Source organism: Rattus norvegicus, chromosome 15 (genome assembly GCF_036323735.1).
Source record: "Rattus norvegicus strain BN/NHsdMcwi chromosome 15, GRCr8, whole genome shotgun sequence".
Classification (NCBI taxonomy): domain Eukaryota; kingdom Metazoa; phylum Chordata; class Mammalia; order Rodentia; family Muridae; genus Rattus; species Rattus norvegicus.
In genome coordinates this window covers 32452606-32467559 of record NC_086033.1, presented here as the reverse complement: position 1 = coordinate 32467559, position 14954 = coordinate 32452606, and the positions used below count along the sequence as shown (strand labels likewise).

Here is a 14954-nt window from a genome sequence, read left to right as displayed (position 1 = left end):
TAGAAGAGATGAATCCAAAAAACGAGGGACAGAACCAACTGACTTTATAGCAAGCGACCACAGGTTTCCTGAGCCAGTAATGCCACCTGGTGGCCATGCTGGACAGATCAACAAAAGCTACAACCATGTGATTTTAGAATTCTAAACTCCAGTGGAGCGGTGGGACTAGGGCTAGGGAGGCCGATTACTCCATCCTGCCTCTGTATTTTGTATTTGTAAAATAATCAATTCCAAATTTCTAGGAAAAATATATTACCAAAAAAAAAAAAAAAAAAACCAACCCAAAAACTTGTCCTACATCTCCCAAAACATCGTCTTCCCCTTTCCACTAACTCTCCTTTTAGTGAATGCAGCCCCCATGCCCAGCAATTGCAATCATACAATGTATGGCAAAAATGTCTTTTATCATAAACAAAATCAATTTTATTTAGTAAAGCTCTTTCCACATTTCCAAGGCAAACGTCTACACACAGTGATGACCAAAAGTGCATGCATAAGCTCGTCACCAGCGCCTCCGAAAACCTGAAACGGAAGGAAACCGAGAATGAGGCAAAGAAGGGCCGGAACAGAGAAGAGCTCCAGGCTTGCCCTGAGGCTGGAGGCTTGCCCTGAGGCTGGAGGCTTGCCCTGAGGCAGCACTCTCTACCCTTCTGGACTCACAGGAGCATGAACACAGTTAGAGAGCAATCCCTTCAGGTGATGTTTTCATACCTCTATTTACAGACACTTGAAACATGAGTTGTGGGCCACTCAAGTATAATGCAGAGACTCCCTTGTGAGAGACACTGATTTCAAGCTTGGGAAATAAAGAGGAAAGGAAAAAAAAAAAGGCAACCTAAAGAGATCACTGAGTATCATGGAAGAGACAGACACAACCTGAGGCGGAAGTTCCTGAACGCCTACTGGTTCACTGACCTTTCTTCTTCCGACCTTTCTTAGGCATCTTCTTCCGCTTTTTAACAGGATTCTGGTCCTAGGGACAAACAGAAGTGAACAGAAAGTACTACGTCCTAAGAACCAGCACTCTCTCCTGAGCTCGCTGTACGAAGCCCACGTGTGGCTAACAGCATGACGGCTCCTGCTACCACTGTACCCACCCTTACCTCATCAAGATGAGCGGTGCCCCCTGTCAAAGCGCTGATGTCGCTGAAGTGTGTGAGGGAATGAAGCTGTGAGCTCATGGCACTCGCCCGCCTTCGCAGTCCTTTCTCTCGCTTGCTGACACTTAAGCGAACCATCATGCTCTCTTCATAGTTGATCCTGCCAGGAAAAGAGTTTGTAGAAGGTTCAGACAAGCATGAGGGAGACAACAGCCAGAACCTGGGCCCAGTACTTCCTCCTCCTCATGCAGAGTCCTCAGGACACTCGGATCAATACGTTCTTAGCTAAGGATATGTATGTGACATGTTCAATCCCCGACTTCCTCACTAAGATCCCTCATAGCTAGGGATTGATCTACATTGCAAACACAATGACCGTGTTATGAGAGAATTCTCACGAGCCGGCTCTGTGGCACAGGACTCCCCGATGGGCTCTTCTGAACAACCATCAGCCATAAAAGCTGCACCTAGCAACGCTTGTCTCCGGCTCATTGTCTACTGATCTGCCACAGAGAAACTCTGCAGCAACAGTCAAAACCTGTCTCTACTGCTTCCTACCCAAAGACCTGTGGCATTGATGGCAAAAGGCAGCCTATTAAAGCACCACCATGAAGAACTCAATATACTCTTCTCTACATAGCATTTACTTGAGCCTAAGTAGGCAGGAGAAAACAAAAACAATAAACGAAGATAATTATACAAAGTAAAAAAGGTTCTCCTCTACTTCTTATTGGTACTGCAACCTCACCAATGTTAAACTCCATCCCAAGCTCGTCAGTGCTCTCTCCCCATCACGCTGGTTTTCCTGTGCCAGACTTAACCACGTTCAGACGAAGCACGAGGGCAGCTCTCTACAGATTTGAGAGAATTTCTAAATGCAAGAACTCAGACCTGTGCTGATCCTCCTGACTCTGGCGGGTGACGTGAGGGTGTCGCACGTCACGGATCTCTTCCGGGGCATCTGAGTACTGCTCCTTCAGCTCACGGATGACGGAGCTGCTCAGCGCCCGTCTCTTGGCTTTCTCCAGACGCTTCTGTTCCCGCTCAGCTTCTGTCTCATCTGCGTGATAAAAACCCATACGGGTTATTCTAGAACAGGCAAAAGAAAACAGAAACAAAACTCCCACCAAGGAGGGACGGCCACAACTCCTACCATAATGTACCGGAACCAAGCGTGGTGGGACGTATTTCTTAGATGCGCCTTTTACAGATTTCTTCCCCGAGGCCTCAGACTGGTCCTCCTCTGCTTCATTTTCCTCCTCATCCTCAGAGCTCAACTACAAAAAACCCAAAATGATTCCTGCAAACTCAGGCAGGTTTAGGACAAGTGAGAGGACTCTCTTATAACACTGTCATTGTGTTTGCAATGCAGATTAATCCCTAGCAATGAGGGGTTTTTTGGGGGGAGGGAGGGAATATATTTTTCCTAGAAATTGGGAGTTGATTATTTTACAAATATAGAGAGGCAGGATGGAGCCTCCCTGGCACACCCTGAGGAGATGGAACCATGGGCGAGGGAAGAAAGCTTCACATGGAGGCACTCCCAGCCAGGAGCTGGAGAGGGTCCTGCCGAGCAGGGTCACCACAGGCTGGGCTCAGCCGACACGCGCCTTACCTTGCTCATCATATTGCTGGGGTGAGGCTTAAAACGAAGCGGGTCATTCTCACCTGAAACAGGAAATCCAAGTTTACAAGACTTGAACTCTGCGGTGACCCCACCACTCCCTGACAGCTCTCCCACTTACTGAGGCTGCCTGTCACTGCAGTCTTGACCAGTTTGTCAATTTGATATTTCAGCTTCTGGTCCAAAGGACGGAGTTTTTCTAAAACCTACAATGTGAGAATGTGAAAGGATTACACTTTCTTTCCCAAATCAGGCACACACGGGCATCCATGCCTTGTTCCGGATAAGACAACTGAAACATTCACAAATGAGCCAATGTGGATGAAAACGCCTCCCTACTTAGAAAGAAGACCACTCATTCCCACAAGAGCCCTGGAGTGCGAGCCTTAGAAAGTCATACCGTGCGAATCTCCACCAGCCTCAGAACTGCAGGGTGTCCCTGCAGAGAGCCCCCAGAGGCCTTGTCCAGGATGAGGTGGCTCAGGTCCATGAGGTACATGAGCAACAGCTGGTCTTTCACTTCCAAGAGGCTCAGACCCTGAGGTAAACAGTGAGAGACAGACTTAGTCTCAGCCAACGAATCAGGAGGAGCAGCTAAGGCAATACCGGGATCATGTCTTCCCCAGCCAGTCCATGTTACCCGAATCATCCCGTTACCTGCTGTGCCCACAATGCGAATGCTGTCAGTCACTTAGCAGTCACCCCAGCTCAATTGTCAGTTATTAGAGAGCTTTTGTTCCAGGAAAGGCCTATTTTCCATCCCCGACATATGCGTGAGAGCCGTGCCGAAAAGCAGCGCAAGGGCATAAAATGTGGAAAGGAAGATAAACCCTGGTGCTGTGCAGAAGACTGCAGACCACAGAGGGACACACACAGCACAGTCTCGACACCCATAGGAGGTCTTGAGACGCATTCCCATGGATATGGGCGGGTTCTCCAGAAGCATCCAAAGTCGCCCAACGACTAAGAGTGCTGCAGTCTCAGAGCTTCTGACATCTGAGTCCACGTGACTCTGAACGTGGACACCGTGCATATCAGCAGCACCCTTGGGCTTGTCTCATGGACAGGCCCTCCCAAGTTTTAACCATTTTAGATCTATCACAATATAGATAAGACAAGTGATTTATATACACTGATAGGGAACTAAAGGTCAATAGAAGTTGTAGAAAGTGGTTATAATACAGTTCCAGTGGGGCTGTGTGATACACACACCTTCTAAAAAATCTATCGTCATGGAAGACGTGAATGCATTTGTGAGCACACGCATCCAACCCCGAACACATAGAGGTCAGAGGGCACGGTGGAGCGGGTTTTCTTTTTCTACCATCAGGTGGGTTTCAGGGCTGAAACAAGTCTCAGGCTTGCACACACTGCCTCACTCCCTCAGCTGTCTTGCTAGCTGCACACTTTTATATGCAGGAAAAGCCCGAAGACAACACTCAATTAACTGTCTAGAAAGAGGAGGATACCAGGGAAACAGTGCTTGTATGATGAAAAAGTTCCTTTTGAACAAGCGGGTCACTCCAAAAGCAGAGTGCTCATCGGAAAACATGGAAGGATTCAATCCCTAACCCCAGTTGATACGTACACAGGTAAGAAATAAATTAAGCAAATACACCGACTTTCAAACAAAATACAGTAATAATTTGCAGTTATGAAATAAGAGAAAGTCTTGTGTCTGCACAAAATGATACCGACAGTCCACAGCTCTGGGAAAATGTATGTATGACGGGTTAAAAACTTTGGCCAAAAATTACACAGCAAAAATTCAAATGCTAGTCATACTCAGTGAAACTCCATGGCCTGAGTCCTGGGTATCTCTTAAACATGCTTAGCTCTTTATGTCAGCCCTACTGTACGTCCCAGGATGGGAAATGGAATTTAAAACTGCCAAGTTGAGTTTAAATTTTGATTTACCCATTTGGTAGTCAGATATTGGTTATGTCACTTAAACTTGAGACTGTAAACTTCTCATATGTAAAAAGTAACAGAATTCCAGCACTGCCCTAAGAATGTTTTGAAACAAGATAACAAGAAAGCACTTCTGTAACCTGTAAAGCACTTTATAAACGTCAAGGGTTGTCCTCTAATGACACAAATAATCCCCAAAATGTTCTAAAATATTTTTATTTTTTTTCTTTAAATTTTCATTTGAGAGGTAGCCTATTTCACTGCACATCAGAGAATCTAAAATCCTAGCCCTTGAAAGGTGGAAGAGTAAGGTCATAAGTTCAAGGCCAGCCTGTGTTTCATAGCATGCTCCTGTCTAAACAAACAAAACAAAATGAAAAGGGAAAAAAGGTTCAAGCAAGAGAAGAAGCTACTGCATCTCATTTTCAGATTCGTCATCTTCACAGTTTAGGATCTCAAATTAGGATGCATCTTTCAGTCAATGGCTTCTCATCACAGATTAGTGCCATTTTTATCCACAAGTGATGCACTCCAAAAGTGCCAACGAATGTTTGCAATGGCAGAGAACTGAATCCTAGATACACCGTTCTTCCTACGCACTTATACAAATGATAAACCATAATTTACAATCCTAGTGTAAGAGATTAACGGCAGCTAGCAATAGCGAGTAACTCAATTACACACTAAAATACACTATTTAAGGGGCTGGGGATTTAGCTCAGTGGTAGAGCGCTTACCTAGGAAGCGCAAGGCCCTGGGTTCGGTCCCCAGCTCCGAAAAAAAAAAATACACTATTTAAAACTTAAAGAGGTGGGCTAGAACTTTACAGTTATTATTTTCAGACTGCTGTTAACCTCAGGTAACTGAAGTGACAGAAAACAAAGCTGGGGACGTCTGTCTATAAAGCCACCTCGGCCCAAATTAACATCAAGACCACAAGAAAACAAAGGAGCAACTCCTCAGCTGTCCTACGTCGGAGTGACGGCTCCATTCTTATGTTTACCCACATCACACACACAACCAAAATGCATGTATATCCGTCCACAGAATCATCTACTCCCCCACAACACTGCAATAGTGAGTATCTCATATTTATTCTCAAAGTCCAGTTACTTTCTCTGCTTGGCTGGCATATCACTCCTGACTTCTGTAAAGTGGCTGCCACTATTCCTATCTAGCCCTCTGGTCTGCGTCCTTGCCCAAATCCTGTACAGAACCCACACATTACTCACATTTAGGTGAAGCTCTAACTCTCAGGACATTTACCACACAGCAAACCTACTAGAATAAAAACAAACCCAAACCACCAAGCACATCATATGAGGAGATATTCCCTTTTCAAGGTCCCCCCCACCTTTAAGATTTACTCTTATTTACGTGTTTGTACATATGCACACCATACATGTATGGGATCCCGTCATGTAGACCTGAGTGCTGGGAACCAAACCCAGGTTCCCTGGAAGGGTGGCAAGCTATCTTAACCACTGAGCTGGCCCTCCACCCTGATCGAGAACCCTTACCTTCTCTGTAGAATATGCTCCAGCTCGAACTTTTGCTGTCAGTGCTTGTACTTGTGCTGTCACAGCCATCACCTGAAATTAGCCACATTCAATCTGAACAGTTCACCCGACCACAAGCAATGTTTGGGAACAAGGAAGAAGAAACACTAGGTAATGCCACCTAAAAATCAACTGAAATGCTGTCGACGAACACCACGCTCCAAGAGGCAGAGAAAAACTTCATACTGCTTTCTAAAGCTGGGGGAGGGGATCATTAAGAAACCAAGAGAAGGGGATGAGGAGTGGGGCAGTGGTGATGAGGACTGTTCTGGAACGCATTATACAGATTGGGCTGACCTTGAACTCACTGGAGAGCCACCAGCCTCTGCCTCCCAAGTGCTGAGTTTAAAGGTGTGGGCCATTACAAAAACAAGGCTGAGGAGTGTAATTTTATCTGTACCAATAGGACTTAAAAAACATCAAACTATCTAAATGCATATTAAGTGGCACTTATAGCGATATGTCACTATTGCCAATCTGTTTTCTGTTATTTTTTTAGATAAAGGAGTTTGGGTATAACTTAAAAAAAAAGTTTTCTGGGGAGGGGGCTGCGATCAGGATGTTAAGTGAATGAATGGATAGATAGATAGATAGATGATTGATAGATAGATGAGAGAGAGAGAGAGAGAGAGAGAGAGAGAGAGAGAGAGATAAAAGGAGACAATACTCACCTGCTCCTGGAGATTTTTCAAAAGTGTTATCGAACTTGACACCTCTGATTCCAGCACCTCCTACAGATAGGGGACAGGTGAAGGGGTCAATTTCTTACTTTAGGTGTTGAAGATGGCAGAACGTATCGCCTATGAAACTCCCTCCTTTCCTTTAAAACACTCGAGCCTTTGGGTCGTTTTTCCTGAACAGGTATAGGCAGCCTCGGCTCAAAGCCAGTCTCCTCTCACCACACCCCCCAATTTACTGGAAAAGACCGGAGACTTGAGCGCCAAACCCCGCGGCTGTCTTTGCTCCGAGCCCCCGCCACACTGTACGTGACGCTATTTCTGCTAATGTTCTCGGAACATTCTCCCACCTTAAGGCCGGGTCACGAGGCTCTCCCAACAAAGCTCATTCTGAAGAGTAATTTTGGGGGTTTGGCCTCCTGTCCGGAACCAGCCAACATGCAGCGTCTCTCATCTAACATGTGCTATTGATTGTCAGGGCAGGCGCATCCCTTTAACAACTTTCATCACTACTCTTCCATGCTGCTAATTGTTTGCCTCGTTCCAAGGAGGCGAAAGGAAACAACCAGATATCCCTTCCTTTCCGGGAAGAAGCAACGAGACAGAACTCACCGGAGCCTCCATCTTCGCAAAGCCCACCCTTTCCGGGCCCGAACTTCCTGGGAGCTAACCTGAGTTCATAGTTTTGATAGACAATCACAATTTACAAATTTCAGCCAATGGAAATAAGAGATCTTTCATTTCCGCTAATCAGAAAGGCGGGACCTCATCTAGCCAATGGAATAAAGAAACTGCCTAAATGTGTCAGACGCAGAGGCGTGCTTAAAGCGTAAAGATGGGCGGCGACAGAAGCATGTGATTCGTGGTTTACAGAAAATGATTGATGCTACTCCCAATAACTACTGCATAAATGATGGATTGACAGCTAGAGAAACCAATAGAAAAAAGAAATTAGTTGTGCAGCCTGAGAGCTCATTGGCTCCCAGATGCCGCAGAGTCACAGTCTTCTCACAGGGTTTTCCGTGTAGTACCAAAACAGACCGCTGGGTGGCAGCTTCCGGCTATTCTCTGATGCAGTCGGGTTACTGGCCCGCCATTGCCCCTTGAACTTCCAAGTACCCCTTTCCTAGTCCTGTGACCGTCCTTGTACGACAATGGAGCCCTTTTCATCAGTGATTTGGATGGTTACGATAGAGGAGCCAGAAGCCACGATTCGGAAGCCGTCGGCCGCATCACTGGCCCACCCTCCTCGTGTACGCCGAGGATGCTGCGCAAAGGCCGCAGTGCGCCCAGCACTCGTCTCGTGGGAAAAATCGATAGGCGAGGAACCGGCTCAACCTGCGTGCATTCCTCACTGCTCCATTCGTCCACTGCAGAACTGGGTTAAAATCCAGGCTGTGCATATTTCCTTTATCCCCTTCATCTTTGCTCAGTATCGTCCAACACGCCCACTCCCTCGCCTCTCACGGTTTGTGGATTAGGTGGGAGTAACAACTCCCATCGTCCGTCTGCATTACACAATACAGCCTAGAAAGGTGGTGCTGGCTCGGATTTTCCTTGCGCAATAGAAGAGCAGACTTGAGACGGGAAATCTAAAGTGTGGCTTTGCCTTTAATCCTAGATCTCTTTAGTCAAGAGACATGCAGATCTCCAGGAGTTTGAAGCCAGTCTGGTCTACATTGTGAGATCTTGTCTCAATAAACAAAATGAAAAGAGAGCCAGAGCGATGGCTCAGTGGTCATGATGGCCAGCGTTCCATTCCCCGCACCCAGACAAGGCAGTTCACAACTACATTTAACTCCAGCCCCAGGGGGATTTTAGTTTCTTCTGACTTCCTTATAAACAGACAAAGGCATACAGAAAAGTAATTATATGTAACAAATGGGAGTTGGATCTCTTTCTACTATGTGAGTCCTGGAAATAGAACTCAGTTGGTCAAGCTGGTAGGCAAGCAAGTGCCATCTTGTCAGCACTTTCTGTGTATCAGGATTTGCTTGTGAAACCTCTGTTTTAACACTACTCTTCCTGACACAAACAAGATTTTGCTTTCTTTGGAACTTGAAGTTTGTCACGTGTTATGGACAAATGATTACAATATCTGAGAAAATAAATAAAACTGCATGTTATTTTATGTATATGAGTACACTGTCACTGTCTTCAGACACACCAGAAGAAGGCATTAAGTCCTATTACAGGGGCTGGAGAGATGGCTCAGTGGTTAAGAGCACTGACTGCTCTTCCAGAGGTCCTGAGTTCAGTTCCCAACACCTACATGACAGCATAGAACTGTCTGTAACTCCAGTTCTAGGGGATCTGATATCCTCACACCAACACATATTAGGTAAAGATAAAAAAAAAAAATGAAGAAGGGAAAAATAAAAAATACCAATCACCTCATATGTTACAGAAATATTAGAGCTAACAATACAATAAATCTTTATAAAGTTCTTTCAGATTCAACCAGCAAGCAAGAACACAAGATCATTAAATCTGTTTTGACTTTGGTTGTTTTCAACAGCACCACACGATGGTAAGTACTCAGAGCATTTACAAGTATATACTGAGCAAAGAAAAAAAAAAGCTTTCTTTTAGGAATACAAATTTAATGGCGATTTTAATTATTATCATTTTTACCATTTTTGAAAATTTCATGAGCACATATTTACATAATTTCACCCCATAGTCTCCCTCTTCCAACTGCTCCTGTGTCCACCCCTCTCCATTTCAACATCATGATCTCTTCTTGTTTTACACACACACTTGCACACGCACTTGCACATGCATGCACCTGTATGTAGATAGATAGATAGATAGATAGATAGATAGATAGATAGATAGATAGATAGATCTATATAAATGCAATGTGCTGAGTCCATTCAGTGTTGCATATGTGTTTAGGGATATGTTGTGCCGGTTAGTTTTTTTTTTATCAACGACACATAGGGTTATCTGGAAAGAGGAAGCCTCCATTAAGAAAATGCCTTCGTAAGATAGGCCTGCACTCAAGTCTGAATAATGAGAGACGTGGGAGTGGGGACATATCAGGTGGTCCTGGGTTATATAAGAAAACAAGATGGGGTTGGGGATTTAGCTCAGTGGTAGAGCGCTTGCCTAGCAACCGCAAGGCCCTGGGTTCGGTCCCCAGCTCCGAAAAAAGAAAAAAAAAAAAAAAAGAAAACAAGATGAACAAGCCACGAATCAAGCCAGTCCACATCATTCCTCCATAGTCTCTGTTCTAGTCCCTGCCTTCAGGTTCCTGCTTGAGTTCCTGCCCTAACTTCCCTCAGTGGTGCACTGTGACCTTAGAGTCCTGAGATGAAATAAACCATTTCTTCCCCTAGTTGCTGCTGGTCAAGGCGTTCATCACAGCAATAGGAAACAAACCAGAGCATGTGTGTTTCGGGGTGAGCACTTGGATTGAATAACCTGGTAACAATTGGTGTTGTCATCACTGGCCTTGTTTAGACAGCCATATTGTCAAGATTTCACAGTGCAGGGAACCTGTCAGGTGTAGAAGACACCATCTTCTAGCAAATGCCCTGGTCCAATGGCTCTTACCTTCTTCAATCTTCCAACCCCGTGCTGGCCAGCATCATGTCAACTTAACACAGGCTAGAGTCATCTGAAAGGAGGGAACTTCAGTGGAGAAAATGCCTCCCTAAGACCCAGCTGTAGGGCATTTTCTTAATTGGTGATTGATGTGGGAGGGCCCCGTCCATCCTGGGTGGTGCCATCCCTGGGCTGGTGGCTGGGTTTTGTAAGAAAACAGGTTGAGTAAGCTGTGATGAACAAGCCAGTAAGCAGCACCCCTCCATGGCCTCTGCACCAGCTCCTGCCTCCAGGTTCCTGCCCTGTTTGAGTTCCTGTCCTGACTTTCTTCAATGATGGGCTATGATGTGGAAGTGTAAGCCAAAATAAAAAAATAAAATAAAATAAAAAAAAGGAAGAAAGAAAAGAAAAAGTTCCTCCCACCTTGCTTTTGGCCATGATCTTTCATCCTAGCAACAGTAATCCTAACTAAGACACACCCCCTCTCCCCAGCTCTGGCCTTGGGTATGGGAGCTACACTGTAGATGTATCAGGTAGGATGGGGATCCACAGCTGTGCTCTGCATTAAAAAACAAGTATTTTTAATTTTAGAAACGGGTTGATTCTATATTGCTTCAAGTTCCTGGGCTCATGGTAGAGAAGCCTTCAATTAAAAGCATTTCCTTATGAATTTGGGAGCAGGACAAAGCCCAGAACAGCATTAATTAGGTATTATCTTAAATCTCTAAAGCTAAAGAAAAATCCATCCAAGTTTTGAAATTTTGAATCAGTTGAACTCTGACATTGTTAAAAAGTCCTAGATTTTATAGTGACTATTTGATGGCTTAAACTGAAGATCTTTTTTAAAATGTGTGTGTGTGTGTGTGTGTGTGTGTGTGTGTTATGTGCTTGTTTATCTGTGTAGCACATCTTTGCCTGATCCCCGAGGCGGCCAGAAGAGGGCACCAGATGCACTGGGACTGGAGTTATGAACAGTCGTGAGCTGCCTTGTGGGTGTAAGACTAAAGCATGCTAACTGCTGAGCCATCTCCTCAGCCCAGATTCTTCCTTTGTCATTCCTGCTGCTCCTGCTCCTCCTGCTGCTCCTGCTGCTCCTCCTCCTCCTTCTCCTCCAGCTCCTCCTCCTCCCCCTTCTCCTGCTCCTCCTGCTGCTCCTCCTCCTGCTCCTCCTCCTCCCCCTTCTCCTCCTCCTGCTCCTTCTCCTCCTGCTCCTCCTCCTCCCCCTTCTCCTCCTCCTCCTGCTCCTTCTCCTCCTGGTCCTCATCCTCCCCTCCTCCCCCTTCTCCTCCTCCTCCTGCTCCTTCTCCTCCTGGTCCTCATCCTCCCCTCCTCCCCCTTCTCCTCCTCCTGCTCCTTCTCCTCATCCTCCCCTCCTCCCCCTTCTCCTCCTCCTGCTCCTTCTCCTCCTGCTCCTCCTCCTCCCCCTTCTCCTCCTCCTGCTCCTTCTCCTCCTGCTCCTCCTCCTCCCCCTTCTCCTCCTCCTCCTGCTCCTTCTCCTCCTGGTCCTCATCCTCCCCTCCTCCCCCTTCTCCTGCTCCTCCTGCTCCTCCTTCTCTTCTTCCTCCTGCTCCTTCTCCTCCTGGTCCTCATCCTCCCCTCCTCCCCCTTCTCCTCCTCCTGCTCCTTCTCCTCCTGCTCCTCCTCCTCCCCCTTCTCCTCCTCCTCCTGCTCCTCCTCCTGGTCCTCATCCTCCCCTCCTCCCCCTTCTCCTGCTCCTCCTGCTCCTCCTTCTCTTCTTCCTCCTGCTCCTCCTCTTTTTTTTTTTTTTTTTTTTTTTGAGACAGGATCTCAAATGTATCCCTGAAACTCACTAAGTAGACCAGGCAGGCCTTGAACTCACAGAGATCCGTCTGCCTCTACTTCCTGAATGATGGGACTAAAGGCGTGTGGCACCACACCTGGCTTCAGTTTTTGATTTTTTTTTAAAGTCACTTTTTTTTTTTCTTTTTTCTTTTTTTCCGGAGCTGGGGACCGAACCCAGGGCCTTGCGCTTCCTAGGCAAGCGCTCTACCACTGAGCTAAATCCCCAGCCCCTTAAAGTCACTTTTTAGTCTTCTTATAACTTTCTGATAGAATTTCCGTAACTGAAATAGTTTCCTGGTTATGTTTGTCTTATTGTTTGAGACATGGTAGCATCATAGCCCAGGCTGGCCTTGAGCCCTTGATTCTGTAAACTCAGTCTCCTGAGTATATAGGCATACAATCCCACAACATGCCAGCTCAAATTACTTGTCTTGAGGCTTATTCTTTAACCTGCATATTATTTAGAGACATTCTATTTAATTGTCAAATATTCTGAAAACTTCCAGGAATCTTGCTGCTGTTAATTCCCCATTCAGTCCTCTGTGCTGCAAAGCAGTCACCCACGACCCCTTTTCTTTTTGATGGTCAGGTGCGTTTATATCGTCTTGATGCATGTTCTTCCTGAGTTTGAGTCAAATGTGTATGTTGTCATATGGATAGAGAAATTTTTACATGTCATTTAGGTCCAATCGATTGATTACTGTTCGGTTCAATTATGCTCTTGATGACCCTGCCTCTGAGATCATTTAGTAGAGGGGAGTTGAAGTCTTCAACCATGATAGTCGATTTATCTAGGTCTCCTTGCCCTTCTGTAACTTTTGCTTTCAACAGTCTGAGCCTTTCTCCTTAGGTGTTGATACAAGGACACACCTCTCATTTCGAAAGGAGCAAGAGAGATGGTTTAATCTGGAACCACCTATGGGTGGCTGCGGCCTGAGCACACGGATTCAGTTGCCCCAGTACTGGCTTTCAACATGGCAACAGTTGAAATTGTTCCAGTAACGGAACGAAAGGAAATCACAAATCAAGGCACTCTTAAATACATCGGTGACCATCCCGGAGGCGGTGACCAGCAAAGAAGCCTCTGCTTGAGTCATAGTCGCTATGGAATGTTCTTGCCTCTGGGTTGGTGGAAACTGTATATTCCACAAGGATGTCACCTAATAGTCACCAGGGTGCCAGGCCAGACACAGAGGGGGCTATAAATGGTTATTAATAGGGCTAATCATGCTAAGTTGGCTCTTTATCTGCAAATTCCAAATTCTTCCCAAACCCCGAAATTCTCATCAGTTAATCAGCCTAATAGAGTCTTTAACATAGGCAAAGCTTTTCCCTGGGACTTCAGTGCCAACAGCAGAAGTCTTCTGGGAGAATTGACCCCCTTACTACTTAATGCCACACTCAACCCCTGATCATTTTCCTTTCTTTAAGGTCCTTGTAATCTAAGATCAGTATGATTACTTCGTCCCTCTTTGGATCAGTATTGGTTGGTATGGTCTATTTTTCTTTACCCTGTTACTTTTTTTCCCCCTGCCTAAGCTGATCTTGAGTTCTGGATCTTTTCCCTCCTGTTTCTACCTCCTGAGTACCGGGAGTATTGGCATGTGCCATCCCACCCGTCTTTAATTGTGAATATATTTGTGTCTGTGTTTTTGTTTTCTTATTTGTTTTAAAGTTTATTTACATATTTATTTTGCATGTGTAGGTATTTTGTCTGCATGTCTGTCTGTGCACCATGTACAGTCAGTGTCCTTGGAGGCCAGAAGAGGGCATCGGATTGCCGGGAACTGGAGTTATAGATGGTTGTGAGCCCCCATCTGGAGCTAGGTGGGTGCTAGGTCCTCTGCAAGAGCAGCCAACGGTTGCAATCACCGAGCCATTGCTCCAGTGCCCCCTTTTAAAATGAGTTCCTTATAAATAGTATATATTGGAGGGTAGGGTTTCTCGATTCCCTTGATCTCTTTCTGTGTCTTGATAAAAGTCAGAGTTTCCAGAACCCTTTTTCTTAGTACTTTAATACTTTTTTCTCCTGTGTGTATGTGTGCATGTGTGCTTGTGTGAATGCATGTGCGGAGACCTGAGGTTTGTGGAGGCCTGAGGTTGACCTCTGGAATATTCCTTCATTGCCCTCCTCTGTGCTCATTGAGACAGGGTCTCCTAACTGAGCCCGGAGCTCACTTGCAGGGTCTCAATACAGACAGGCAGCTTGCTCCAGAAATCCTGTGTCCTGGCCTTTCAAACACTGGAGTAACCTGGGCCACCATACCCACTTGTGTTTACACATGGGATCTGGGGATTCAAGTTTCAGTCTTCATGCTTTTGAGGCATTGAACACCCCATCTGCCTGCCTCTGCCTTCCAAGTGCTGAGATTAAAGGCGTGTGCCACCACCGCTGGTCACCCCTTCCCTCACTTTTAAGGTTTTTGTGTAGTTTCCTCTCTTGATCTCTAGTCCTTGCTTTCTGATCCCCGAGCACTCAGGACATCTCCCGCGCCACCGTGCCTGGCACTTCAACCATCAGAGCACTGTACATAGTGTAACGCGCTTCTGCGGGTTGATGGTGTCGATGCTACAGTCTGGGCTGGGCTCTGAGACTACTTTTCTCTGAGTCCAAGTAACTCACCCACTCACATAGTACAGCTGGGACTTTTAATATTTGAAGCCTCTTCTCTTAGGCATTAAAACATTCTGCCTCATTCTAGTAGAAATCAGGGTGTCCCAGGTTCTGGGC

General features: G+C 45.9%; 2 protein-coding genes across 6 annotated transcripts in view; both read right to left on the bottom strand.

Moving 5' to 3' along the window:
- Positions 1 to 299: 299 nt before the first annotated feature.
- On the bottom strand, positions 300 to 7662 carry Ngdn (neuroguidin). 3 transcript variants are annotated; one of them, NM_001107263.1, is made up of 11 exons: positions 7484 to 7546; positions 6866 to 6925; positions 6156 to 6227; positions 3125 to 3262; positions 2846 to 2930; positions 2716 to 2768; positions 2254 to 2377; positions 1992 to 2160; positions 1104 to 1260; positions 916 to 973; positions 300 to 522 (listed from the first exon to the last, which is right to left on the bottom strand). In NM_001107263.1, exons 1-11 carry the CDS (start codon positions 7493 to 7495, stop codon positions 503 to 505), a joined length of 948 nt encoding a protein of 315 aa, NP_001100733.1. In that variant the 5' UTR covers positions 7496 to 7546; the 3' UTR covers positions 300 to 502. The 3 variants fall into 3 exon arrangements, with proteins under 3 accessions (NP_001100733.1, XP_063130319.1, XP_063130318.1); XM_063274249.1 differs by lacking the exon at positions 7484 to 7546 and adding an exon at positions 7222 to 7442 and having other exon boundaries at positions 399 to 522; XM_063274248.1 differs by having other exon boundaries at positions 399 to 1260; positions 7484 to 7662.
- A 359-nt stretch (positions 7663 to 8021) lies between these two features.
- The window catches only part of LOC120096984 (uncharacterized), a 32214-nt gene continuing 25281 nt past the window's right edge, over positions 8022 to 14954 (bottom strand). For all 3 annotated transcript variants that reach the window (XM_063274861.1, XM_063274862.1, XM_063274860.1), the window contains exon 2: positions 8022 to 14954. This exon is cut by the window's right edge. The gene's annotated coding sequence lies outside the window, so the exon portion shown is untranslated.

Excerpts from the sequence above, each read along its gene's own strand:
- Ngdn (XM_063274248.1), bottom strand. Across the intron at positions 3,263-6,155 it reads GAGCATATTCTACAGAGAAG|GGTCTGAGCCTCTTGGAAGT; the intron begins GTAAGGGTTCTC and ends TGTTTACCTCAG. Across the intron at positions 1,261-1,991 it reads AGTCAGGAGGATCAGCACAG|GATCAACTATGAAGAGAGCA; the intron begins GTCTGAGTTCTT and ends TTTTCCTGGCAG.